Below are 27231 nucleotides of genomic sequence, written 5' to 3'. Positions count from 1 at the left end.
ACAAAATGACAACAAAACATGAAACAAGACAAAAAAAGAGACAAAAAAGTTACAAAGTGACAACAAAATGGTCAAAAAACAATAAGACAAAAATCACAAAAGCAAGGAACAAAATGAGAAACACGAGTGAAGCAAAGAAAATGCAAAAACAACACAAAGCAACAAATAAAGCAAAACACGACAAAAATAAGACCAAAAACAAGACAAAATGTGACAAAAATGAGACACAAAGTGACAAATAATGGGACAAAAAAGTTACAAAGCGACAAAAACCTACAAATGAAAAAAGACATAAAACAACAAAAACAGACAGAATATTACGAAAATGAGACACAAAACGACAAAAGAACAATCTAGTATTTTACTTTATGATCCAAACAACTTGTCATTTCTAGTGTTACTAATTTACCGTCTGCAGTTAATGTCTTCTCTGTGATTTTTACACTTTGGGACCGGATTTAGAGCCTCAGTTAACTTTTAACAGTTTGAATAATTTTATTTAGTTTAAACAACTTCTGCTGAATTTATTTCATCCAACGAAGCAGATTAAGTAGTTTAACACTGAAATGTGTTTTAATCACAGCTGATTTAATGTTTGCCAGTGAAAACGTGAAGTTTTGAGGTGAATGCTTCTGAAACTTCAGCTCTTCCAACTAGTTTTAGAAAGGATTTTAAAATGTTTTACTTATCATGATTCTGAAGCTTTTAAGTTGACATATTTTAAATATTTGGTTGCCTCAACTAGATTTTCTTTGCCTCTATTAAATGTCCTTTTTATGAGTTCAGCCTAAAGACACAGTGATTAAATAAAGGTCAAATAAAATAAATCCGTTCATTAAATGTCTGATTTTGTTGAAGTTTTCATCTCAAGCTGGAGAAGGTTGTTGAATCATTTTGTTGTAGTTTAATTTAGTTTTAAATCAGGTTTAAATAGTTAATGTAACCTTAAATTCCTCAGAGTACTGTTAACAACCTGAAGGGTTTAACAGATGAACTCGATGGTTTTCTCTCTTGTTAAACTTGTCGTCTTTGTTAAAACACCGTGCAGACGTAGCAGGACCTTAGTGTGGCTCCAACATGTTGTGATATTTGTTCCAGTATTCTAACGTTCTGAATGCGTTTCCTCCCTAACTATGGTCCTGATGGAGCGTCTTCTTTTGAGCCCGGCTGATTTCCCACACTGATTGTGTGTTATAGAGAAGAGTTTGTGTAACTGAAGAACCGTGACCTGTTTTATTTCTGCCTCTGAATAACAGACTCACACTTATCAGAGCTTAAACCCACATCTGGACAGAAACATGTAAAATAGGAGGAGTTCTGTTGTTGTCTGAGGCAGGTAACACATAACTTGCCAGCAAGTTGATTTCTCGCGATATTTGTGAGTTCACAAATCTCTCCAGAAAACATCTTGCTCCGCTCCCGCTTTCACTGTTTGTACAGAACCAAGTTGGTTCGGGCCAATCACGCAGCAGTATTCGTGTGTGGGGCGGGATATCCGGGTGTGAAGACGACACCAAGCGCCAGTAGATCAAAACAAACACGGCAACGGAGGACAACGATCGTGTAGATGCTGCTATTAAGTCAGTTTTAGCTGAATCTCCTATCGCTTCTTTGAAGGAAGAACAACGAGAGGCGCTTTGCGCATTTCTGGATGGTAAAGATGTTTGTGCTTTTTTACCTACGGGTTTTGGTCAGAGTTTAATCTACCAATTGGCTCCGCTCGTTGTGAAGATCCCGCGATTGGCTAAAAACAAACGTGTCAGAGGCGGGACATACTGTTGCATTGTCCAATCCGTGCCTCTTTCCTCCGAACGGATTTACATGGAGCGGTTCCAGATTGATATTGTGGAGTACTATCAAGTACTACACAATTATTAATCTGGCTATTGCCAGGTTAGATAACACAGACAGGTGTGTTAGTGTCAGACTGTCAGACACAGGTGTGTTAGCGTCAGACACAGGTGTGTTAGCGTCAGACACAGGTGTGTTAGCGTCAGACACAGGTGTGTTAGCGTCAGACACAGGTGTGTTAGCGTCAGACACAGGTGTGTTAGCGTCAGACACAGGTGTGTTAGCGTCAGACACAGGTGTGTTTGAAGTGTAGTCGCTGTTAGATGGACTTCCTGATCTTCTTCCAGTAATCAGCTACGTCTCTAACCAGCACTAGTTTTAGCGACCATGCTACCAGGTTAGCTTGTTAGCTGTTAGCTCGTTAGCTTGTTTAAGCCGTTGGTCAGAGTGTTTCATGGATGAATGTGAGGGAAGGCTTGGCTCCAGACCGGTGTGTTAAAATGAATGTTTCTAGTTTGTGTTGTTTAAATTCATCCAGTAAATCTAAACGATGCTGCTACTTCATATTTAAACTTATTCCTACGTTTATTATCGTATTTCTGTGATGACAACAGTCTGGCTCAGTGGTTTTAAATGTTCTGAACATGATGAGCTGACTTTAACGTTTGTAGAAATATCAGGAGAACTGAATGTGGACTAAAGGACAGCTTGTGGTTGTTTTGTGTCAAAGTCTTTATTCTTGTGCAGCGACAGGATATAGAGCGCTGAAGCCTCTTTAATCCATCGTCTGTCTGCGCTTTACCGTTAGCCTCAGTTTTATCATAGCAACAGAGACGACACCTCCAGCTACGGCGTTTTAGGAAACTGCTAGTTAGGACTGGTAGCTTTGGTCCTTTTTGTGGGGATTTTCCATGTTTTTGCAGGTGTGTTTGAACATTTCAGGTTAGTTTGGGCTCTTTTTGGGATAATTTTACAAGTTTTTTGTGCTGAATTTAAATTTTTAGTGCAGTTTCACCTGTTTTGTGGTGATTTTGGTGCTTTTTGTGGTGATTATGGTGCTTTTTGTGGTGATTATGGTGCTTTTTGTGGTGATTTTGGTGCTTTTTGTGGTGATTATGGTGCTTTTTGTGGTGATTATGCTGGCATATTTAAACCTTTGAAGGTAGTTTGGCATTTTTGGGGATGATTTTTTGTCTTTTTGTGTTAATTTTTTTGGGGTGGTTTGGGAGTCGTTTTGCATGTTTTTTTTAAGCCAAATCTGAGTTTTTGTTGCAATTTCACCTGTTTTATGGGAGTTTTGATATTTTTGTGGTGATTTTGGGTGTTTTTCCTGGCATATGTAAACCTATCAGTATAGTTTTGGCTGTTTGGAGGTAATTTTGTGTCTTTTTGTGGTAATTTCCCAGCCTTTTTTTAGTTTCAGTTTCTACCAGAACTCAGATGTTTCTCCTCCTAAATGTCCTGGTTCTATCTGCTGGACTGATGAAGTTCTGAGGCTCAGAAATGATGGAAAAAGTCCATTAAAAGGTGATAAATGTGGACCCACCTCTTTAAATTGAGGCAGTATAAATGCAGCAGAACCGTCCACAGAGCTCGTGCTGAGGTGACCCTGCCTGTGTACTGAGTGGATAATCCTCCGCTCAGCCTTTTGGGTTTCTGGTTCCCCTGCAGGTCTGATTGATGGAAGCACATGCGGGCTTCTGGAAGGCGTTCTGGGCTAAATGTGGTCACGGGGGTGGACGTTACAGAAGATCCTGGTAGATTCTGGATGAGTCTGTAGCGTCCGCTGACCAGCTGATGTTCAGGTTTCAGAGACGTCTGGTTGGTTGGTTTGACCAGAACATGTTCAGCTTTCTGCTGCTTCCAGTGCTTTAGCTCTGTCAGCTCCGTGTAGTTTCTGGGTGTTATATTTGCTCCTTTTACATTTGAGCTCACTGGAGGCTCATCTTTCACTGCAGTATGAAGTCCTGCTCCTCTGTAGAAGTAGAGGGAACCCAGAAAGAACCATCTGAATCCTAATTAAGGAAAAATGGATTTGTTTGATTTTATGTTTTACAAAAATATGAAAACCTGAAAGCAACAAGTCCAACATGTTTCCACTCTCCTCATCCTGTAGACGTGTTTCTATCTCCATGTTTCCTCTCCAGATGTTTCTCTACACTGAACGGATCTCCAACTACTTGTCAATTTTGTCGTCTTATATGACTTTGGGACAGTTTTGTCTCTTTGTGGTCGTTTTTTTGTCTTGTTTTTGTACCTTTTTGTTACCTTTCAGGTCTTTTTGGGACAGTTTGTCTCCTTTCAGTTGTCTCACGTCTCAGTTTTTGTCCTTTTAGTCTTGTTTTTCTCGTTTTGTTGCAGTTTTGTCTATTTTTTTGGCCATGTGAGTCTCGTTTGTCATGTTTTTGTTGTTTTGCGTCCCATTGGTGTCGTTTCGTCTTGTGTTATTGCGTTCCACCAGGACGGTTATTTCTGTTGCACATCGCTCATTTCCTGTTTTGATGCCGCAACGCCAAGAATAAAATCAGTTTACTGGATTAATCGCCACAATAATCAATAGAACACTGGACTACTAAAATAATCGGTGGAACACTCGACTACTAAACTGCTGGGACAGCTGCAGCCCTACTGCTCTACTTTTCCTCTGGTGGAGGTGTGGTGGATCTCCTCGTCACGGTGAGGCGTGTCTTCATGCTTCTTATGGCCTGCAGTGATCAGGTCTGTCTGTGGACCAACACCAGGTCATGTCTTCATGCTTCTCATGGACTTTATCAGGTCTGTCTGTGGACCAGCACCGGGTCATGTCTTCATGCTTCTTATGGACTTTATCAGGTCTGTCTGTGGACCAGCACCGAGTCATGTCTTCATGCTTCTCATGGACTTTATCAGGTCTGTCTGTGGACCAACACCGAGTCATGTCTTCATGCTTCTTATGGACTTTATCAGGTCTGTCTGTGGACCAACACCGAGTCATGTCTTCATGCTTCTTACGGACTTTATCAGGTCTGTCTGTGGACCAGCACCGGGTCATGTCTTCATGCTTCTTACGGACTTTATCAGGTCTGTCTGTGGACCAACACCGAGTCATGTCTTCATGCTTCTCATGGACTTTATCAGGTCTGTCTGTGGACCAGCACCAGGTCGTGTCTTCATGCTTCTTATGGACTTTATCAGGTCTGTCTGTGGACCAACACCGAGTCATGTCTTCATGCTTCTTATGGACTTTATCAGGTCTGTCTGTGGACCAGCACCGGGTCATGTCTTCATGCTTCTTACGGACTTTATCAGGTCTGTCTGTGGACCAGCACCGGGTCATGTCTTCATGCTTCTTACGGACTTTATCAGGTCTGTCTGTGGACCAGCACCGGGTCATGTCTTCATGCTTCTTATGGACTTTATCAGGTCTGTCTGTGGACCAGCACCAGGTCATGTCTTCATGCTTCTTATGGACTTTATCAGGTCTGTCTGTGGACCAGCACCCGGCCGTGTCTTCATGCTTCTTATGGACTTTATCAGGTCTGTCTGTGGACCAGCACCGGGTCGTGTCTTCATGCTTCTTACGGACTTTATCTGGTCTGTCTGTGGACCAGCACCGGGTCATGTCTTCATGCTTCTTATGGACTTTATCAGGTCTGTCTGTGGACCAGCACCCGGCCGTGTCTTCATGCTTCTTATGGACTTTATCAGGTCTGTCTGTGGACCAGCACCCGGCCGTGTCTTCATGCTTCTTATGGACTTTATCAGGTCTGTCTGTGGACCAGCACTGGGTCGTGTCTTCATGCTTCTTATGGACTTTATCAGGTCTGTCTGTGGACCAGCACCCGGCCGTGTCTTCATGCTTCTTATGGACTTTATCAGGTCTGTCTGTGGACCAGCACCCGGCCGTGTCTTCATGCTTCTTATGGACTTTATCAGGTCTGTCTGTGGACCAGCACCGGGTCATGTCTTCATGCTTCTTATGGACTTTATCAGGTCTGTCTGTGGACCAGCACCGGGTCGTGTCTTCATGCTTCTTATGGACTTTATCAGGTCTGTCTGTGGACCAGCACCAGGTCATGTCTTCATGCTTCTTATGGACTTTATCAGGTCTGTCTGTGGACAAGCACCGGGTCGTGTCTTCATGCTTCTTATGGACTTTATCAGGTCTGTCTGTGGACCAGCACCCGGCCGTGTCTTCATGCTTCTTATGGACTTTATCAGGTCTGTCTGTGGACCAGCACCGGGTCATGTCTTCATGCTTCTTATGGACTTTATCAGGTCTGTCTGTGGACCAGCACCGGGTCATGTCTTCATGCTTCTTATGGACTTTATCAGGTCTGTCTGTGGACCAGCACCGGGTCGTGTCTTCATGCTTCTTATGGACTTTATCAGGTCTGTCTGTGGACCAGCACCAGGTCATGTCTTCATGCTTCTTACGGACTTTATCAGGTCTGTCTGTGGACAAGCACCGGGTCGTGTCTTCATGCTTCTTATGGACTTTATCAGGTCTGTCTGTGGACCAGCACCAGGTCATGTCTTCATGCTTCTTACGGACTTTATCAGGTCTGTCTGTGGACAAGCACCGGGTCGTGTCTTCATGCTTCTTATGGACTTTATCAGGTCTGTCTGTGGACCAGCACCCGGCCGTGTCTTCATGCTTCTTATGGACTTTATCAGGTCTGTCTGTGGACCAGCACCGGGTCATGTCTTCATGCTTCTTATGGACTTTATCAGGTCTGTCTGTGGACCAGCACCGGGTCATGTCTTCATGCTTCTTATGGACTTTATCAGGTCTGTCTGTGGACCAGCACCGGGTCGTGTCTTCATGCTTCTTATGGACTTTATCAGGTCTGTCTGTGGACCAGCACCAGGTCATGTCTTCATGCTTCTTACGGACTTTATCAGGTCTGTCTGTGGACAAGCACCGGGTCGTGTCTTCATGCTTCTTATGGACTTTATCAGGTCTGTCTGTGGACCAGCACCCGGCCGTGTCTTCATGTTTCCTGACGGCTTCGATCAGCCTCTTCTAGCAGGAAGGAATGCTGAGGAAGCGGACGGCCATCAGGCGGAGAAGCGGCAGTTTTTCCTGAGAGCTCCAGAATGAGGAAGTGGAAAGAGGCTGCAGTCTTTTTCCGTAGTCGTTCACACACTCTGGAGATGGGAGAGGCGATAGGGGGTTGAAGCTGCAGGCTGTAGGTCTCATTAAGGCCTGGGTCTGTGCTGGGAAACTACAACCTGCTCTCAGACTCAAATAAAATCAGGTCGTCAAGCGTCCTGAGCAAAGAGGAAGACATTATAGCAAGTCTGTAATCCGTGCTTTGTGATTCAAATAAGTCATAAAATACGCAACAATCCTGCACAGACGTGACAGTTCAGGTCGGTTTGTAGTTTCATGTGACTTTAGGACAGTTTTTTTTAATCGTCGTTTTTTTATCTTGTTTTTGTTTTCTGTGACATTTCAGGTCTTTCTGGGACAGTTTTGTCTCCTTTCTGTTGCTTTGTGTCTTGTTTTTCTGGTTTTGTTCCAGTTTTATCTCCTTATCCTGTAGATGTTTTACTATCTCCATGTTTCCAGTCTTTTCCTCTCTCTGCTCATCATCTGTAGATGTTTCTCCATGCTGGATGGATCTCCACCAACCTGCTCCTCTGTTCTCTGGTTCTGAGCCATGCTGCATTTATTTTATTATGCTGTTTGCCTTTTGTGTCTTTTTTAAGCTATTTCCATTTCTGTAACCTCTTCAAACCTTTTCCTCTCTACTCTGCTCATCGTCTGTAGAAGATGTTTCACCATGCTGGATGGATCTCAAACAACTTGTAAACTTAATCATTTCATGTGACTTTGGGAAAGTTTTTTACTCGTTGCGATTGTTTTTTGTCTTCTTTTTGTTGTTTTCTATGACTTTGGTGTCGTTTCGGGTCTTTTTAAGACAGTTTGTGTCCTTTCCGTTGTTTTGCGTCTCATTTTTGTCCGTTTTCTCATTTGAATAAGTCATAAAATGCACAACAGTTCTGCACAGACGCTGCACTTCAGGTCAGTTTGTAGTTTTATGACTTGTGGAGGATTTTCTGAATGTGTAGAAGAGTCTTTAACACACCCCAGCCGTGTGTTATTTCCTCCAAATGTGGATGGAAAGGTCGACTACTGAGACTGTAGAACGTGATTAAAATGTGAAATACAGAAATATGTGAAACATTTTGGAGACCCAGTTATCTGCAAGTGTTGTTGTGCTATCTGGTTCCTCCTCAGATCCTCGGTGGTGCCACAGTAACGCCGGCCATGTGGCCTCCAGCTCATTCCTTATTCACACTCAGATGCACCATATGCCTCGCACATATGTGTTAGAAACACACCACAAACTCAGCACGTCCTATTTATAGCTGTTCAGGCTAATCGGTTACGAACACGAAAGAACGGATCGGATCATTTCAGGGAGCCGAGCAGCTGATTGGTCAGCGGTATAAAAATGATCTGTTTGTCTACGAATGTGCAGAATGAATCCAGGATGTCAATCAGAAGGAGTTTCCGTCTCAGTGGTTCAGCTCAAATGTCTTAAAGATGTCCAGTAATGAGATAAACTCACCTCCCCTCATGAGGCCGCTGACATTAGGTTGATATCTAGTAGGTTTACAAGGTTAAATATTCCACCGTCCCACCAGTTTAACCCTTTAACGGTGCAGTTTATCCATCTTTCTACTGTACAAGCATCTTAGAAATGCTTTCATTGACATCCTGAGAGGTTCAGGTTTCCTGAGCTCAGAAGTGTTGGTAAATATTTCCACTTTATTTTGAAAGTCTGGCAGCCTGTTACAGGAGGTTCTCAGTTTATCGTACAGAGTTTGGTTGTTACGTTGGACTATCAGACGGCTTTGTTTCATTCTCCGGTTCTACTCCACCTTGGACTGTCCTACATTCACTAACTTTTTGCCTTCATTGTGGCTGCCAGTGTAAGACAGACTCTTCTGATGCTTGGAAGAAAAGGAAAGTCAAATTAGATGTAGTAAGATGCTGGGAACCGGGCGAACATGGGCATTATTAGATGAAGTTGTAAAAACACTGCATCATATTCTGTTATCTTCCTGTAAAATGATTCATACTGTACAGCATGAAAGTTGTTGGTAGTCATGACTTTATAATAATAATGTATTAGATTTATATAGTGCTTTTCTGGGCACTCAAAGCGCTTCACAATGGATCCATTATTCATTCTCACTCTGGTGGTGGTAAGCTACATTTGTAGCCACAGCTGCCCTGGGGCAGACTGATGGAAGCGTGGCTGTTAATCCACGCCTACAGCCCCTCTGACCACCACCAACATTCACACGCATTCATACACCAGTGTGAGAGCAGCACTGGAGGAAAGGTGCTGCCAAGGACACAACAGGACAGGAGAGCGGGAATCGAACCGCCGACCCTTCAATCATTGGACGACCCGCTCCACCACCTGAGCCTGACACGTGTGTTGCTTCTGTCGTTTTAACTCAACACAGAAGTTTAATCGGCTAGAAGACGTTAGCTGGACAGCAGATCCATTCATGTCTCCCGCTGGTTTTTCCGTCGCTTTGTTCACATCGCTTTTCTGTTTTATTTTACTTTTAATGATAAAGCAAATCTTCCATGCCTTTTTCATCTGCATGTGTTCGTCTGGAATCCTGACTTTACTTCTCTGAACCTCAGCAGGTTTCTGGGTGTTTTTCCTCTCTGAGGCTCGTTTTCACCTTGATATGAAGTCCTGCAGCTCGATTAGAACACCAGCATGACTAGGACGACAGAACTGTCTTCTGATCAGCGGGATTCAAGTTTAACGCCATAAACTAAACCATAACAGGACAAAAAGAAGTGGAATCTTTCTCATTGTTGCACATGAAATCAAAAAAACAATCCCAAAATCAGCAAGTCTGACATTTTTCCAAGTGTCTACATCCTGAGATGCTTTGATTTTACTCTCTCTGTTCTCTTTACTCTGTCTCGTTTTTGTGGTTTTAAGTCTTTTTTTGTTGTTTTGTGTCTTGTATTTGTCATTTTTTGTCCCGCTTTTGTCGTTTTATGTCTTTTTGTTGTTTTTGGTCTTATTTTTGTGGTTTTGTCTCGTAGTTTTATCTTGTTTTTGTCATTTTGTGTCGTTTTCTCATTCTGTCTCATTTTTTCTCGTTTTTGTAGTTTTGTCATTTTCATTGTTTTGTGTTGTATTTTAAGGTCTCATTTTTGTTTCTCGTTTTTAACATTTTGTATCGTTTCTTTGGTCTCTCACTTTTGTCGTTTTGTCATTATTTTGTCGTAATTTTGTGTATCATTTTTGTACTTTTCTGTCTCATTTTAGTTGTTTTGTGTCTCGTTTTTAGTTGTTCTGTGTCTTGTTTTTGTTGTTTTGTGTCTTCTTACAGTATTTTTTTAACCCCTGTCTCCTCAGACTTCTCTGGAGGTTCTCAGTCATCCAGGTCCTGGAGATGGTAGGACTGCTCCCAGACGTTTTTAGAAATGTCTTCCAGAACCTCCAGTTGGTTTCTTCTGAAGCTCCTACCATCTCCTCATCCTGCAGATGTTCTTCTATCTCCATGTCTTCAGTCTTGTCCTCTCTTCTCTGCTCATCATCTACAGATGTTTCTCCATGCTGGATGGATCTCCAATAATCTGCTTCTCTGTTTCTGCTGCGTTTATTTTACTGGTTTTCCTCTCGGCCTCTCTGAGGAAACACTGCCTGCAGTTCACCTGAAACTGAATTTTTTCAGTCAGTCGTAGAGAAATGTTTACGTGGACAAAAAAAAGGAACTTTATCATATTTAAATCAGATATTTGCACAGTTTCTACAGTGGAGCAGTGTTTCTGGTGCTCTTCTCTCACATTTTTTGATCGTTTCTACAGATTGTTGCTGCTACAGCTGTAAAAGCTGAATGAAAACACTTTATCTAGAAGCTTGTTTTGATGCTCGTCTCTCCTCGGCGTCCTCCAGGTCTGTCAGACAGACGCATCCGTCCTCGTTGGGCTGTTTTAGGACTGCTCACCTCCATCTCAGAGACAGAGTAATAAAGCCAGCTCCACGCCGGCCGCCCCGCCGTGACACCGACCATAACTCGTCTCCTGATGAATCACGTCCTCTCGTTTCCTCCCCAAACACTCTCCATCAGGGAAGAGGCTAACCTTTTCCTCCTCTGTCAAGAAGGGGAACATTTTAAACTGTAGAAAGGTCAAGCGATGACCGGGACACGTGGTGATGTCAGCAGCCGTTTCCATGGCAGCGGAGTGGGAGTTTTACGTTGGCGCAGGGCTGGGTTATTAGCTGTTGGGATGATGTGGTCGGTGAAATGTGATCCTGGTCTCTGTCTGCCTTCTCTGAACTTGCTGCTTCTTGAACTGCTTCTCAGCCTTCGTTTTTCGGCTCGTTAGCGGAGTAATCTATTAAAAGCGGGACTCCAAGGGCCATTTTAATTTTAGCCACGCTTCAGGCTCCGTCATGCGTGTGGATCAGCTTCATTCAGGCTGAGGTGTGCCGGAGAATGACTCAGAGCAGCGACGACAAAACGGAAAGCAGCGACGGACGCTCAGCAGCCAGTCAGCTTCTGCCACGCCAGCCGAGTCCAGCGGGGTGGACCTGTTAGACCTGTTAGATCTGTGGACCTGTTAGACCTGTTAGATCTGTGGACCTGTTAGACCTGTTAGATCTGTGGACCTGTTAGATCTGTTAGACCTGTTAGACCTGTGGACCTGTTAGATCTGTGGACCTGTTAGATCTGTGGACCTGTTAGACCTGTGGACCTGTTAGACCTGTGGACCTGTGGACCTGTTAGATCTGTGGACCTGTTAGACCTGTTAGATCTGTGGACCTGTTAGATCTGTGGACCTGTTAGACCTGTGGACCTGTTAGATCTGTGGACCTGTTAGACCTGTGGACCTGTTAGATCTGTGGACCTGTTAGACCTGTTAGACCTGTGGACCTGTTAGATCTGTTAGACCTGTTAGACCTGTGGACCTGTTAGACCTGTTAGACCTGTTAGACCTGTGGACCTGTTAGATCTGTGGACCTGTTAGATCTGTGGACCTGTTAGACCTGTGGACCTGTTAGATCTGTGGACCTGTTAGACCTGTTAGACCTGTGGACCTGTTAGACCTGTGGACCTGTTAGATCTGTGGACCTGTTAGACCTGTTAGATCTGTGGACCTGTTAGATCTGTGGACCTGTTAGACCTGTTAGATATGTGGACCTGTTAGACCTGTTAGATCTGTGGACCTGTTAGACCTGTTAGATCTGTGGACCTGTTAGATCTGTTAGACCTGTGGACCTGTTAGACCTGTGGACCTGTTAGATCTGTGGACCTGTTAGATCTGTTAGACCTGTTAGACCTGTGGACCTGTTAGATCTGTGGACCTGTTAGATCTGTGGACCTGTTAGATCTGTGGACCTGTTAGATCTGTGGACCTGTTAGACCTGTTAGACCTGTGGACCTGTTAGATCTGTGGACCTGTTAGATCTGTGGACCTGTTAGATCTGTGGACCTGTTAGACCTGTTAGACCTGTGGACCTGTTAGACCTGTTAGACCTGTTAGACCTGTGGACCTGTTAGATCTGTGGACCTGTTAGATCTGTTAGACCTGTGGACCTGTTAGATCTGTTAGACCTGTGGACCTGTTAGACCTGTGGACCTGTTGATCGACCCGGCAGACTCAGAGGCGGCTCCACCATGCTGCTGGCTGGTCATGGCCTGGATGCAGTGGAGCCTGGGACTAGAGGCTCCTGGAGCTGTGAGGAGCTGAATGAAGCTCTGGCTCTGACCACAGCTCTGGGTTACAGCCTGTTAGTCTGCTTCTTTGATCCTGTGAGTACGTCTGGAGGCTTCACCGTCCTGTTCAGAGGAAAACGTTCTACAGCGTTAGTTTGTCTCAGAACAGCTCTGGACGTTTTCCGGTGTTTGATAGGCTTGTTTATGTCTGCTTTATGTCAGTGTAAAGAGATTAAAACTGATCTTCAACAGAAGTTTGTTTGGGCAAAGATTCAGTTCAAGTAGATTCAAGATGTACAGTTTGGAAGGATGTAAATAGATGCAGTGTAAAACAGAAGCATGAATGACTTGTAGATGTAAATATCTGAGTATAAATTCTGCTCACTGAAGGATTACAGCTCATAATGTCGTGGTAAAAGTTGTGATTTAAGGTCCTTACACACCGGGTGCGTTTTTTTTGGACGTCAATATTTTTTTTCGAACCTGTATCCTGTCAATACACGCGTTCACATCGGCAACGTTTTCTCGCTCAGCGATTTTGCGGCATTTATTTTTTCGGATCATGGTCGATTTTTCTAAAGTTTCGCATTCTTTGTGACCACTTCTGACCAATCAGATTGTGTGTTGTTGCGACATCCCATTCACCGGCATACAACATACTTTTCACTGTCAATTGCGTTGATGTCACGGTCATCAATTAGGTCTCGGTTGTTACCTTACGTTTATGGATTATAGTTTAATGTTTTGCTTACCCGGTACTGGCCCCGACTCACATTACAGTACATGATATCAAGACAGAAAGACATCGCAACGCATCTAATCAGAACTGAAAATAATCCGTCCGGTGTTGTGTTTTCTGCTTTTAGTATCTGTGGCATATGGTAGATATTATTATTCATACTTTATAGTTGAAGAAGTGAAGAAGATGTGGAGGAATTTGAGGGACACGTACGTGAGAAAGAAGAGAGAGGAGGGAGAAATGACGAGGAGTGGCCAGGCAGGTGGAAAACAGAAGAGGTGGAAATACATTACGGCAACGTCTTCCTCCCCTTCGGAAAGTCGCAAAAACGCATCGTGCTTGATATGTATGGACAGGTGCGTCAAACTCGCATCCGAATATTTCGCAATTTCGCATCGTTTATTCGCATCGCTCCCGGTGTGTAAGGACCTTTAGGGTATGTCCAGTGTTTGCAGCAGTGAGAGGATAATTCAGAGCTCCTGATTTGTTTCAGGAGGTTTGGTAGTTTTCTTTAATGAGGCAAACGTTGAGGTTTTCCCTGCAGGAGGTCCATGAGGTGGCTGAACTCTTTTCTCCATGTCGGCCTGTTTTACATGATGAGGAATAAACAAATCTGACTTAGCAGCACAGGGATTTGCATTTATTAAGCTGGTATGAAAAGCAACATACATGTTTTCTTTGAGCGTGTGTCTGAATATTCAGTTCATTAAACACGTTTCCATCTGTCCTATGCGTCACTGGAGGCTCTACTTTAACCCGTTAGATCCTAAAGACGGGTTTGATCTGTCGGATTCTGACTAGGAGGTGGTTTCTGACAGCGACCACGGACAGAAGAACACTAAACACAAGCTAGAGATGCTCTGGTCCAGAGCATCTGCAGTCCCTGAAGCAGACGAGACAGGCTGGGTTTCTGTGGATCCAAAGTCTTTAAAGTCCGTTCTAGTCTTCATTCCAGAGGGATCTTAAAGCCGATGGTCCAGTTTTACAGAAAGGGATGCGACACTAGAAGAAGCCCTTGTTTCCTGCAATATTTCCAGAAGTGTGATGAATAAAAAACGAGGTGAAAACCAATCATACATTTTACAGTTTATCCTGATTTGCGTGCTTAATTTACCCTCCTGATCCAATAGAGGACAGTGGGGATGCTGTTGTCTTCTCATCCAGGGTTTCTTACGTTTTGACATCCTGTAGTGGAAATTTTTGTGGTATTTTTATTTGTTTTTTTAACCTAAAATACTGAATATGGTTTTTGTTTATAAGTTGCACAGCTGTATCCCTCAGATTAGTACAAAGCTGCTCAACATCCTGTGGTCTGGTTTATACAGATTTCTGTTATTGTGTGTTTTTACAAACGGTGAGTTCTGGTGAACGTGTGAAATGTTAGTGGAACTCCTCAGATTTAATACGCAGAAAGAATGATGGAGTTATCTACTCTGCTCATCATCTGTACATGTTCCATCATGCTACATAGATGTCCAACAACCTGCTCCTCTGTTCACTGTTTCTGAGCCGAGCTACACTTATTTATTCATCCAGTAGCTTTGGTTTTCCTCTCTCTGTGGTCTCTATTTTGTGTCTTGTTTTTGCCATTTTGTGTCTTGTTTTTGCCGTTTTGTGTCTTGTTTTTTAATTACCTCCGCCAGGAGGTTATGTAATCATCGGAGTTTGTCTGTCTGTTTGTCTGTTAACAGCATAACTCAGAAAGTTATGGACGGATTTTCACCAAGTTTTTACAGAATGCCCAGAAGAGCAAAAGTAACAATCGATTAGATTTTGGAGGTGATCCGGATCACCGTCTGGATCCAGGATTTTTTTGAAGGACTCTGTACAATTGAGAGATGGCCTGGCGGCCATCATCATCAGAAAAATCCTGGATCCAGACGGTGATTCGGATCACCTCCAAAATCTAATCGATTGTTACTTTTGCTCTTTTGGGTATTCTGTAAAAATTTGGTGAAAATCCGTCCATGACTTTTTGAGTTATGCTGTTAACAGACAAACAGACAGATGGCCTGGCGGAGGTCTGCGCTCTCTGAGTGCTTTTCTAGTTTTGTCTTGTTTTTGTTGTTTTGTGTCTCGTTTTTGTTTTTTTGTCTTGTTTTTGTTGTTTTGTTTTTTAAATTTTGTCTTGTTGTTGTGTTGTATTTTTTCCACCAATCAAAATTAATATTAAATCGTAGCGCAACGCTGGGATCTACAGGGTTAGAAGCTGATTTATATAAAGTTGTTCCGTCGGCTTGTGACCAGCAGGAGATCTAAAATGTGAAATGTGATGGAATAGAAGCGTTAAAAAGGTTTCTGATACTTCTGATATGACAGAGCTTACGTGTCGACTATTGATGTGCTGAATCTGACCAGATTTTGTTTGTGTTTGCAGGAATCCGCCAAGGTTTCAGACCTGAACCCCAATGCCAAAGCATGGGCCAACCACATGTTTAGCCTGGACCCCAGTGGGACTCCCGACACCACGCCTGCTGCCCTGCAGCCATGGAAGGAAGGCTGCAATAGTTCGGCCGACCCTGGCCCTGAAGGTCAGCCATCCCTCAGCCGTTACACCACCTCACTGCTTCTACACTCTAGATGAATTAGCAGCACACATTCAGAGGACAGGAAGCTACCAGTCCACATGGACGGGTCATAAAAACTACCAGTCCACAGGGACGGGTCAGGAAAACTACCAGTCCACAGGGACGGGTCAGGAAAACTACCAGTCCACAGGGACGGGTCATAAAAGCTACCAGTCCACAGGGACGGGTCATAAAAGCTACCAGTCCACAGGGACGAGTCATAAAAACTACCAGTCCACATGGACGGGTCATAAAAACTACCAGTCCACAGGGACGAGTCAGGAAAACTACCAGTCCACAGGGACGAGTCATAAAAGCTACCAGTCCACAGGGACGGGTCATAAAAACTACCAGTCCACAGAGACGAATCAGGAAAACTACCAGTCCACAGGGACGGGTCAGGAAAACTACCAGTCCACAGGGACGGGTCATAAAAGCTACCAGTCCACAGGACGGGTCATAAAAGCTACCAGTCCACAGGGACGGGTCAGGAAAACTACCAGTCCACAGGGACGGGTCAGGAAAACTACCAGTCCACGGGACGGGTCATAAAAGCTACCAGTCCACAGGGACGAGTCATAAAAACTACCAGTCCACAGGGACGGGTCATAAAAACTACCAGTCCACATGGACGGGTCATAAAAACTACCAGTCCACAGGGACGAGTCTGGAAACTACCAGTCCACAGGGACGGGTCATAAAGCTACCAGTCCACAGGGACGGGTCATAAAACTACCAGTCCACAGAGACGAATCAGGAAAACTACCAGTCCACAGGGACGGGTCATAAAAGCTACCAGTCCACAGGGACGGGTCATAAAAACTACCAGTCCACAGGGACGGGTCATAAAAGCTACCAGTCCACAGGGACGGGTCATAAAAACTACCAGTCCACAGGGACGGGTCATAAAAGCTACCAGTCCACAGGGACGGGTCATAAAAGCTACCAGTCCACAGGGACGGGGTCATAAAAACTACCAGTCCACAGGGACGGGTCAGGAAAACTACCAGTCCACAGGGACGGGTCATAAAAACTACCAGTCCACAGGGACGGGTCAGGAAAACTACCAGTCCACAGGGACGGGTCATAAAGCTACCAGTCCACAGGGACGGGTCATAAAAGCTACCAGTCCACAGGGACGGGTCAGGAAAACTACCAGTCCACAGGGACGGGTCATAAAAGCTACCAGTCCACAGGGACGGGTCATAAAACTACCAGTCCACATGGACGGTCAGGAAAACTACCAGTCCACATGGACGGGGTCATAAAACTACCAGTCCACAGGGACGGTCGGAAAACTACCAGTCCACAGGGAGTCATAAAAGCTACCAGTCCACAGGGACGGGTCATAAAAACTACCAGTCCACAGGACGAATCAGGAAAACTACCAGTCCACAGGGACGGGTCAAAAAGCTACCAGTCCACAGGGACGGGTCAAAAACTACCAGTCCACAGGGACGGGTCATAAAAGCTACCAGTCCACAGGGACGGGTCATAAAAACTACCAGTCCACAGGGACGGGTCATAAAAGCTACCAGTCCACAGGGACGGGTCATAAAAGCTACCAGTCCACAGGGACGGGTCATAAAAACTACCAGTCCACAGGGACGGGTCAGGAAAACTACCAGTCCACAGGGACGGGTCATAAAAACTACCAGTCCACAGGGACGGGTCAGGAAAACTACCAGTCCACAGGGACGGGTCATAAAACTACCAGTCCACAGGGACGGGTCAGGAAAACTACCAGTCCACAGGGACGGGTCAGGAAAACTACCAGTCCACAGGGACGGGTCATAAAACTACCAGTCCACAGGGACGGGTCAGGAAAACTACCAGTCCACAGGGACGGGTCATAAAAGCTACCAGTCCACAGGGACGGGTCATAAAAACTACCAGTCCACAGGGACGGGTCATAAAAGCTACCAGTCCACAGGGACGGTCAAAAACTACCAGTCCACATGGACGGGTCATAAAAACTACCAGTCCACAGGGACGGGTCAGGAAAACTACCAGTCCACAGGGACGTCATAAAAACTACCAGTCCACAGGGACGGGTCAGGAAAACTACCAGTCCACAGGGACGGGTCAAAAACTACCAGTCCACATGGACGGGTCATAAAAACTACCAGTCCACATGGACGGGTCAGAAAACTACCAGTCCACAGGACGGGTCAAAAAGCTACCAGTCCACATGGGACGGGTCCATAAAACTACAGTCCACATGGACGGGTCAGGAAAACTACCAGTCCACATGGACGGGTCATAAAAACTACCAGTCCACAGGGACGGGTCAGGAAAACTACCAGTCCACAGGACGATCATAAAAACTACCAGTCCACATGGACGGGTCAGGAAAACTACCAGTCCACAGAGACTGAATCAGGAAACTACCAGTCCACAGGGACGGGTCAGGAAAACTACCAGTCCCACAGGGACGGGTCATAAAAACTACCAGTCCACAGGGACGGGTCAGGAAAACTACCAGTCCACAGGGACGAGTCAGGAAAACTACCAGTCCACAATGACGGGTCATTAAAAACTACCAGTCCACAGAGACGGAATCAGGAAAACTACCAGTCCACAGAGACGAATAGGAAAACTACCAGTCCACAGGGACGGGTCAGGAAAACTACCAGTCCACAGGGACGGGTCATAAAACTACCAGTCCACAGAGACGAATCAGGAAAAACTACCAGTCACAGGGACGGGGTCAGAAAACTACCAGTCCACAGGGAGCGGTCATAAACTACCAGTCCACAGGGACGGGTCAGGAAAACTACCAGTCCACAGGACGGGTCATAAAACTACCAGTCACAGGGACGGTCATAAAAGCTACCCAGTCCACAGGGACGGGTCATGAAAAGCTACCAGTCCACAGGGACGGGTCATAAAAAGCTACCAGTCCACATGGACGGGTCCATAAAACTACCAGTCCACAGGACGGGTCATAAAAGCTACCCAGTCCACAGGGACGGGTCATAAAAAGCTACCAGTCCACAGGACGGGTTCATAAAAGCTACCAGTCCACAGGGACGGGTCATAAAACTACCAGTCACAGGGACGGGTCAGAAAAGCTACCAGTCCACATGGACGGGTCATAAAACTACCAGCCACATGGACGGGTCATAAAAGCTACCAGTCCACATGGACAGGGACGAGTCATAAAAACTACCAGTCACATGGACGGGTCATAAAAACTACCAGTCCACAGAGACGAATCAGGAAAACTACCAGTCCACAGGGACGGTCAGGAAACTACCAGTCCACAGGGACGGGTCAGAAAACTACCAGTCCACAGGGACGGGTCAGGAAAACTACCAGTCCACAGGGACGGGTCAGGAAAACTACCAGTCCACAGGGACGGGTCAGGAAAACTACCAGTCCACAGGACGGGTCATAAAAACTACCAGTCCACAGAGACGAATCAGGAAAACTACCAATCCACAGAGACGAATCAGGAAAACTACCAGTCCACAGGGACGGGTCAGGAAAACTACCAGTCCACAGGGACGGGTCAGGAAAACTACCAGTCCACAGGGACGGGTCAGGAAAACTACCAGTCCACATGGACGGGTCAGGAAAACTACCAGTCCACAGGGACGGGTCATAAAAACTACCAGTCCACAGAGACGAATCAGGAAAACTACCAGTCCACAGGGACGGGTCAGGAAAACTACCAGTCCACAGGACGGGTCAGGAAAACTACCAGTCCACAGGGACGGGTCAGGAAAACTACCAGTCCACATGGACGGGTCAGGAAAACTACCAGTCCACAGGGACGGGTCATAAAAACTACCAGTCCACAGAGACGAATCAGGAAAACTACCAATCCACAGAGACGAATCAGGAAAACTACCAATCCACAGAGACGAATCAGGAAAACTACCAGTCCACAGGGACGGGTCAGGAAAACTACCAGTCCACAGGGACGAGTCATAAAAAACTACCAGTCCACAGGGACGGGTCAGCTTTTGGACGTCTTAGTTCAACTTTACTGCTCAGAGAACAGACGAGGCGGACAGACCGTCCTCCTCATGACTTATAATCTAAATATATTATTATTATATTCACAGACGCACTAAACCACACAGAAAATAACAATGACGTCATATAATATTTATCTGTGATGTAAACATACACAGAAGAATTATATAATGTAGAAAATATTCAGTACACAAAATATAGTTTGCAAACTGTAGAAAAAATATAATGCAAAGGTTAAAGTGTACAAAAATGTTTAAAATATGTAATTTATCAAATATACAGTAAAGAAGAAATAGTGTGTACAAATCTGAATTAAAATCTATTCAGATGGACTAAAGTTTCCAAAACTCAGAATGATATAATGAAATATTTCTAATGTCAAAAAGACGATGTGCAAAATACAAAGAATATACAAGGCGAAAAATATGATGTGCAAAATGACTAAGAAGTCTCTACAAGTCTTTTCACAGAAGGAATAGAAGTTTCTAAAAGCTCAGAATGAGGTAATGTGATGTAAAATATTTGATGTGTTCAGAGTACAACAGAATATAGAAGAGAAATACTTTATTAATCTCAGAGAGCTACAGTAGAAAAAAGAAATAAACAGTTAGATTAACATAAAAAGCTAAATGTCCCGTATACAGGATGTACAGACATTCAAGGTTTTAGTGTGAACAGTGTCCAGGAGTATGAACAAAAGGTTCAGATTATAGAGCTGGAAAAGATGCTCCAGAGAAATGTAGAAAACAAACTGAGAGTAAATCTGACAGTTTACATCAGCGTGAAATAATCCCAGAATCCTGCCGGCTGCTCAGTGAGTTTATTTCCCGCCTTCGTCACGCCGGGGCTCGCCTTTAATCATTCATACTCTATTTAGTGGGAGCTATGAATATTACAACCTTCTTCTACTTAAATGAGTGTAATCAGTCACTTTAATGTCCCGGCCAAGTATAGCAGCACGCAGACCACCAGGATGTGGTGCAGAAACAGAAATGATCGATTAGCCGGGCTCTGACTGACGTCTGCTTCATCTGTTGCCTCCATCAGGACAGTTAAGGAGAACTTACTGCAGCAGACTGAATGCGTTCTGGTTGTTCCTGTAGTGGTGTTTGTCACATCAGGTTTACTGATCGCAGAGAGGGACGCTTCAGCCTCGGCTGGTTCCACTGGAGCTCCACCTGGACTTTCTAGAAGATAAAGATCTTAAAAACTGATTTATGCATTTTCTGCATCATGTGCTAAATGTAGGTCACCATGGCAACATGTTGAATCCCTCTGTGACTGCACAGCTTCATCCAGTGGGATTAAATGATATTTACTGTATTACAAACGTCTGAGATGAAACTCCAACTGAGAGTCTGAACCACTCAGAGAGAGGATCCAGTTACAGAGAGACGCTGCTTAGAGCCGTTTCACATCCAGAACTCTGACACAACCTCCAGAGCAGGTTAGCGCTGCAGCATCTGTTACCATGGAGATCCAGTTCCACAGGCATCAGTTACCATGGTGATCCAGTTCCACAGCATCAGTACCATGGTGATCCAGTTCCACAGCATCAGTTACCATGGTGATCCGGTTCCACAGCATCAGTTACCATGGTGATCCGGTTCCACAGCATCAGTTACCATGGTGATCCAGTTCCACAGCATCAGTTACCATGGTGATCCGGTTCCACAGCATCAGTTACCATGGTGATCCGGTTCCACAGCATCAGTTACCATGGAGATCCAGTTCCACAGCATCAGTTACCATGGTGATCCAGGTCCATTCTGTCTCCATATTTCGGCCTTCAGGACTCGTAAAACTACGGTTCTCTGTGACTGAATCGCGCTGAATGTCAGTGTGGGTTCCTAAAATTATGGTTTGTCCTTTAAACGCGGCTCAGACTGGATCTGCTGGTTTTAAATGTAAAGGCTCAAAACTTTCCGTGTCCATGTGTGGTCGGTGTGTATGAAGACATTTAGATGTAGAGCAGCAGATTGTGGAGTCCATGTGGTGACTTTGGCTGGAGGTTTTCATGGATTACCTGTCAGTACAGGTGTCACCATGACGTCAGCTGTGTTCTGTCCTGGTGAAGCAGCAGTTCTTTCTCATGACGGTATCGTTTGTAGTCGTTGATGTGTGTCACAGAGCAGATGGAGAACATTAAATAACAGAACTAAACCGTTTTTAGTGTTTTCATAAATTATTTATTGATTTGGTGGGTTGTATTTCTAGTTTCACCTTTCTTGAACATGTTCTCATGTTTCATCCTTTTCTTCTGCTCCGTTCCTTTTTTACTTTGCTGTTAACAGTTCCTCCATGTGATCCTTTTGTCTTCATTTAAATCTGTAATCTTCTTCTACAGCACTAATTATCACGTTTTATTGCTTCTTTAGAGAATTATTCCACTTATAGCGACAGGATTCCCTTATGATGGGGAATATTTCCAGGAAGTTGAATTTAGAAAGTTTAATGTAATATATATATATATATATGTGTGTGTGTGTGTATATATATTATATATATATTTACCTTTTCTCATTGGCATTCACACCACGCAGGTTTGTTCTTTCATGTGCATGTATATATATTTGGGAGGGGCAGTCCAGTTTGTTTAGTCTATTTATTGTTTTTGTTTTTATTGTGCAGTCTGCTTTTACTTATTGTTTTATCGTAGTTAATGTTTTATCTTTGTTTTTATTATTTTTATTTTAATCTCGTTGTTTATGCCTTTGTACAGCCCTTGGTCAACTGTGGTTGTTTTAAAGGTGCTTTATAAATAAATTTCATTTGATTTGAAATAAATTTGATTTGATAGTATATATACTATATTATATATATATTATATATATTATAAATTATTAGTTAACAAAAAATAATTCCTTTTTTTCTGATCATTTAGAGCAAATTCTTAAGAGATGAGTTATTTTATTGGATTAGAGCTGTTGGAAACATCTGTTTTTTTTATCCATCCTTTATTTATTTGTGCTGCCTTCATCTGTTATTTGTAGATTTTTAGTTTGAGGTTTTTTCTGAATTTATCAGATCAGAGCGTCTGCTCAGCCGTCTCTGCTTCACTTATTACAATAAACTCTGGATATTCAGTCATATCTATGACATTTTAGATTGAGATAATTAATGTTTTGGAGTTTTTTTTCTCACATTTAAATCTGAGTCTGTTGAACAATAACATCTGAGGAACTATTACAGATAAAACCCTGAAATTTTCTTTCTTGATCATCATGTCACCAATTCAGAATCTAATATCGGACCGTAGATCAGATAATCTCTGGGTGTTTTGTGATTTAATTAATATTAAACTTTTTAAGCTTATAATAAAAAAACTGATAATCAGAAGTAAACCTAGTGAAAATAAATTTAGTTGAACTTTAGTAACTGGTTGAGCAGGTTGACAAGCTGTTCCACAGAAACTAAAATATTCATTCAGTAGGTGCAGACCTCCAGAAGTATTCCGTAAATCAAGCTAAATATACACAAATGTCTTTGTCAGTGTCCCATATTTCATGCTATAAAACAATCAGACAATCAGGAGACAGTTGAGCAGAAATGGTTCTAAATGATGAGGAATGATTTTGATTGAAAACAATCTTAATAATATGTTATTATAAATTGGGTCCGGTCTTGTCTCGTCCAGCTGCTGGTTTTTAGTCACAGATGAGTCCCTGTTCTGCTGCCGTTAACGTTTATATCCTCCCTTGTTGACTGACAGGCTGTGAAGCCAGTGAGGACAAGCCCCCTCTAACCCACCCAGATGAGCCTCCACCGGTCCCAGTAATGCTGGCCGAGCCGGCTCCCGTGGCCCCGTGACCCTGGAGAGCTCCGAGTCCACCTACACAGAATACCCCGAAGCTGGGCAGCCAGGGCACACAGGTGGCTGGTTAGGGACTGTGAGCTAATGAGCTAGTTAGCTAGTTAGTGGAGGTTAACCATCTGTCTATGATGCCTGGAGGCTTTTAAACAGACCTTAGACACCATCAAGCTACAGGACTCAACCAGGACCAGTGATCTGAATTCACACCTGAGGACTCAACAAACAAAAACTAATGGGTTAGAGAGAGGGCTCTCTGATTTAAAACACTGCTATGTTTCCATGGTAACTGATGCTGTGGAGCTAGATCTCCATGGTAACGATGCTACTGAGCTAGATCTCCATGGTAACCGATGCTACGGAGCTAGATCACCATGGTAACTGATGCTGTGGAGCTAGATCTCCATGGTAACTGATGCTACAGAGCTAGATCTCCATGGTAACCGATGCCATAGAGCTAGATCTCCATGGTAACTGATGCTACAGAGCTAGATCTCCATGGTAACCGATGCCATAGAGCTAGATCTCCATAGTAACTGATGCTACAGAGCTAGAGCTCCATGGTAAACTGATGTTCTGTCAGAGTTTAGATTTAAATCCTCTGGATGAAGCTCCAGTGGTTCTCCAGATGTTCTGAGCATTGATGTTTTTCTGCGTCCTGCGAAGCGGCTGAATGAAGCGCTCAGTTTACAGGCAGCATCAACTGTAGAAAACCTGTAATCATTCAGTTTGTAAAGCAGAAAATGTGTAGATATGTTCTTCTGCTTGGTCCTGATTTACCTCTAGCTCTGTTGAGCACAGATAAAGTCTATGTCTGCTGATATTATTCTCAGAGGTAGTGATCTGAACCAGATGTAGCTGATGTCCTCATGTCTCTGGTTGGGTTTTTAGAACCAGCTCACAAAGAAAGCTCGGCTCATCCTGCTGCAGGACGTTAGAATCAAGAGTTAAATTGTTAAAATGTGTGATTTAAAGATGCAGCTGAGTGAAGGAATTGAGTGGTTGTTGGTCAGCAGGGGCTAGTTTTAGCTGGTTGTTCTGGTTAGCAGTCATCGTTACTGATACCTCTCTTCCTTCTACCCGGTTAGTCTGACTGGAATGAAACTACGACTACAGCTGAGCTCATCCTCCAGCAGCAGGATTTATCTCCTGGAGGATACAGCCACCGCTGAAGAGCTGCTTGTTGTTTATGTTTATTCATCAGCAGCATTAAGGTTTTATCGGGTTTGTAGCAGACATTTATCTCTCAGCATCCTCCACAGCTACAGGGAGAGTTTCAGATAAATCTCATCAATCCATGGATCACTTCTGGTCTCTGCCCTCCATACGACGCTGGGTCTGAACAGAACTCGGATGTTGTTTGACCAAAGCTTTCCTCTGTCAGCAGGCAGCGACTCCCAGCCTGAAAACCCCCAGGAGGGCCTGAGGGAGCACCTGAAGAAGACCCTGGAGTTCTGTCTGTCCAGGTGAGCTCATGTCAGCGATGATTCAGACCGAGGTTCACTACCGGCCTAGTCCTGATTCCAAGAGCCCTTCAGAACAGCACAGAAATGATCAACATCACATGTTTGTATGAGTTCAGCCAGATTTAGTAGAGAATCTGATTAGTGTTACAGATTTCACTGAAATATTCAAGTTAAGGCCCTACAGTGATATTATTACAGATATATCTGCCTCTACAACATTATATACAACACCAAATAACCTGAGTACCAAGGCTAAGACCCTACGTTTATAGTTATTTATTATACAAACTTCTTGGTCTAGTTTAGATCATAAATATTAAGATTAAGACCATACAATATATTTATTGTTGTTTATTATACAAATTACTTGCAAATTACACAAAAAGTACAAAATTACTGTGACAAATGGCCCAAGTGACTTGATAATTGTTGAAATTGCTCAAATTATCCATAAATCGTATCCTAAAGTTATACAAAAATCAATAAAAAATTACAGGAAAATTATCCATAAATTGTTTAAAGTGGCATAAAAGTATCCTAAATTCATACAAAAATCAGTAAAGGTTACTGAAAAATGTTGACAATTACTCAGAAATCGTCAAAAATTATTTGAAATGTCTCAAATTGTCCAAACTTTGAAAAACCGATGTAAAACTACTCAGAAATTACCAAAAATGACTGGAAAACTGATGTGGTGTCGGTTTTTATCAGAACTCAGATGTGCTTTTTATTGACAATTGATCAAATTACATGAAAGTGGTAAAATTACACAGAAAATCATCACAAGAGCCTTAAAAAAAAAAAGTCTTAGAAAACTGTTCAGACTTGACAAAAATGTGTCCAAAATAAAACAAGAAGTGTCCTGTTAAACTGTTAAATGTGTCCGCAGGAGACAGAAACCTCCCAGCTGTTGTTGACTCTGTTCCTCCTCCCGTCTCCTCTGTCCTCCTCCCGTCTCCTCTGTCCTCCTCCCGTCTCCTCTGTCCTTCAGGGAGAACCTGGCCAGTGACATGTACCTCATCTCCCAGATGGACAGCGACCAATATGTGCCAATCGTGACGGTGGCCAAACCTGGACCATGTCAAGAAGCTCAGCACCGACGTGGAGCTGATCGTGGACATTTTACGATGTGAGTGAAAGACGGCTGATTCCCAGGACAGGCTGTCCTAAACGCTTCATTTACTGCTCAGATGAATCCTCTCTGCTCAGAGCTCTGCCTTTATTTTAGGGCTTAATGACCTGCAAGCATTTTACCTTCAGAACTGGATGAGTTTCTGTAAACCAGGGGTGTCCACCATGAGGCCCGTGGTCCAAAAGTGGTCTTCCAGAGGGTCCAATCCGGCCCTCAAAGTGTAAAAAATCACAGAGAAGACATTAACTGCAGATTGTAAACTAGTAAAACTATAAATTTAAAATCATTTCTAGACCATGATAAGTTGTTTGGATCATGAAGTAAAATACTAGATTGTCTTTGGTCGTTTTGTGTCTCACTTTGTAATATTTTGTCTGTTTTGTTGTTTTTGTATCAAATTTTTTGTCGTTGTAAAATTTTTTTGTCACTTTGTCACTTTTTTGTCTTGTTTGTCTCATTTTTCTCGTTTTGGTTTTTCTTGTTGTTTGTGTCTCATTTTTGTAATATTTTGTCTGTTTTTGTTGTTTGTCTCATTTTTTGTTTGTTTCTCTCGTTTTGTTTCTCACTTTATAATATTTTGTCTGTTTTTGTCTTTTTCTGTCTGACTTGTGATTTGTTTCATGTTTTTATTCGTTGTTTTGTGTGTCATTTCTGTCATTTTGTTTTTCGTCTTGCTTGCGTTGTTAGCCTATTTTTGACCTTTCGTTTCTCGCTTTTGGTGAGTTTTTTTTTTTGGTCAAATTTCTGTCGTTTGTCCATTCTTTTGTCACTTTCTAACTTTTGTCTCTTTTTTGTTTTGTTGTGTCGTTTGATTCTTCGTTTTGTCGTTTTGTGTTTCCTTTTTGTCTAATCTGTTTTTTTTTCCTTTGTCATTTGTGTTTGCTTTATTCATTGTTTTGTTTCTCACATTTGTCATTTTTGTCATCTGTCCATTTTCTTGTCACCTTTCTAACTTTTGTGTTGGGTTATTTGTCTTTTTTTGTTTGTTGTGTCGTTGGTCTCATTTTTTGTCGTTTTTTGTATCGGGTATTGAATCTTTCTGTGTAGAG

At 43.4% G+C, this 27231-nt stretch overlaps 1 protein-coding gene and 1 long non-coding RNA gene across 5 annotated transcripts in view; one reads left to right on the top strand and one right to left on the bottom strand.

Annotated features, from left to right (window-relative positions):
- larp4b (La ribonucleoprotein 4B) overlaps positions 1 to 27231 on the top strand; it is a 50023-nt gene that overhangs the window by 9032 nt on the left and 13760 nt on the right. Inside the window, 6 exon segments of the mRNA XM_051953643.1 lie at positions 15600 to 15753; positions 23486 to 23575; positions 23578 to 23646; positions 24972 to 25050; positions 26042 to 26117; positions 26119 to 26179. Of these exon segments, the coding sequence (XP_051809603.1) occupies positions 15600 to 15753; positions 23486 to 23575; positions 23578 to 23646; positions 24972 to 25050; positions 26042 to 26117; positions 26119 to 26179 (529 nt within the window).
- LOC127535574 (uncharacterized) lies at positions 11324 to 14272 on the bottom strand. 4 transcript variants are annotated; one of them, XR_007944435.1, is made up of 4 exons: positions 11994 to 14272; positions 11805 to 11924; positions 11624 to 11700; positions 11324 to 11538 (listed from the first exon to the last, which is right to left on the bottom strand). It is a non-coding gene; the product is annotated as an uncharacterized LOC127535574 (long non-coding RNA). The 4 variants fall into 4 exon arrangements; XR_007944433.1 differs by having other exon boundaries at positions 11607 to 11924; positions 11968 to 14272; XR_007944432.1 differs by having other exon boundaries at positions 11607 to 11924.

The sequence above is a fragment of the Acanthochromis polyacanthus genome, chromosome 9, assembly GCF_021347895.1.
Source record: "Acanthochromis polyacanthus isolate Apoly-LR-REF ecotype Palm Island chromosome 9, KAUST_Apoly_ChrSc, whole genome shotgun sequence".
NCBI lineage: Eukaryota > Metazoa > Chordata > Actinopteri > Pomacentridae > Acanthochromis > Acanthochromis polyacanthus.
This window is presented reverse-complemented; position numbering and strand designations above follow the sequence as displayed.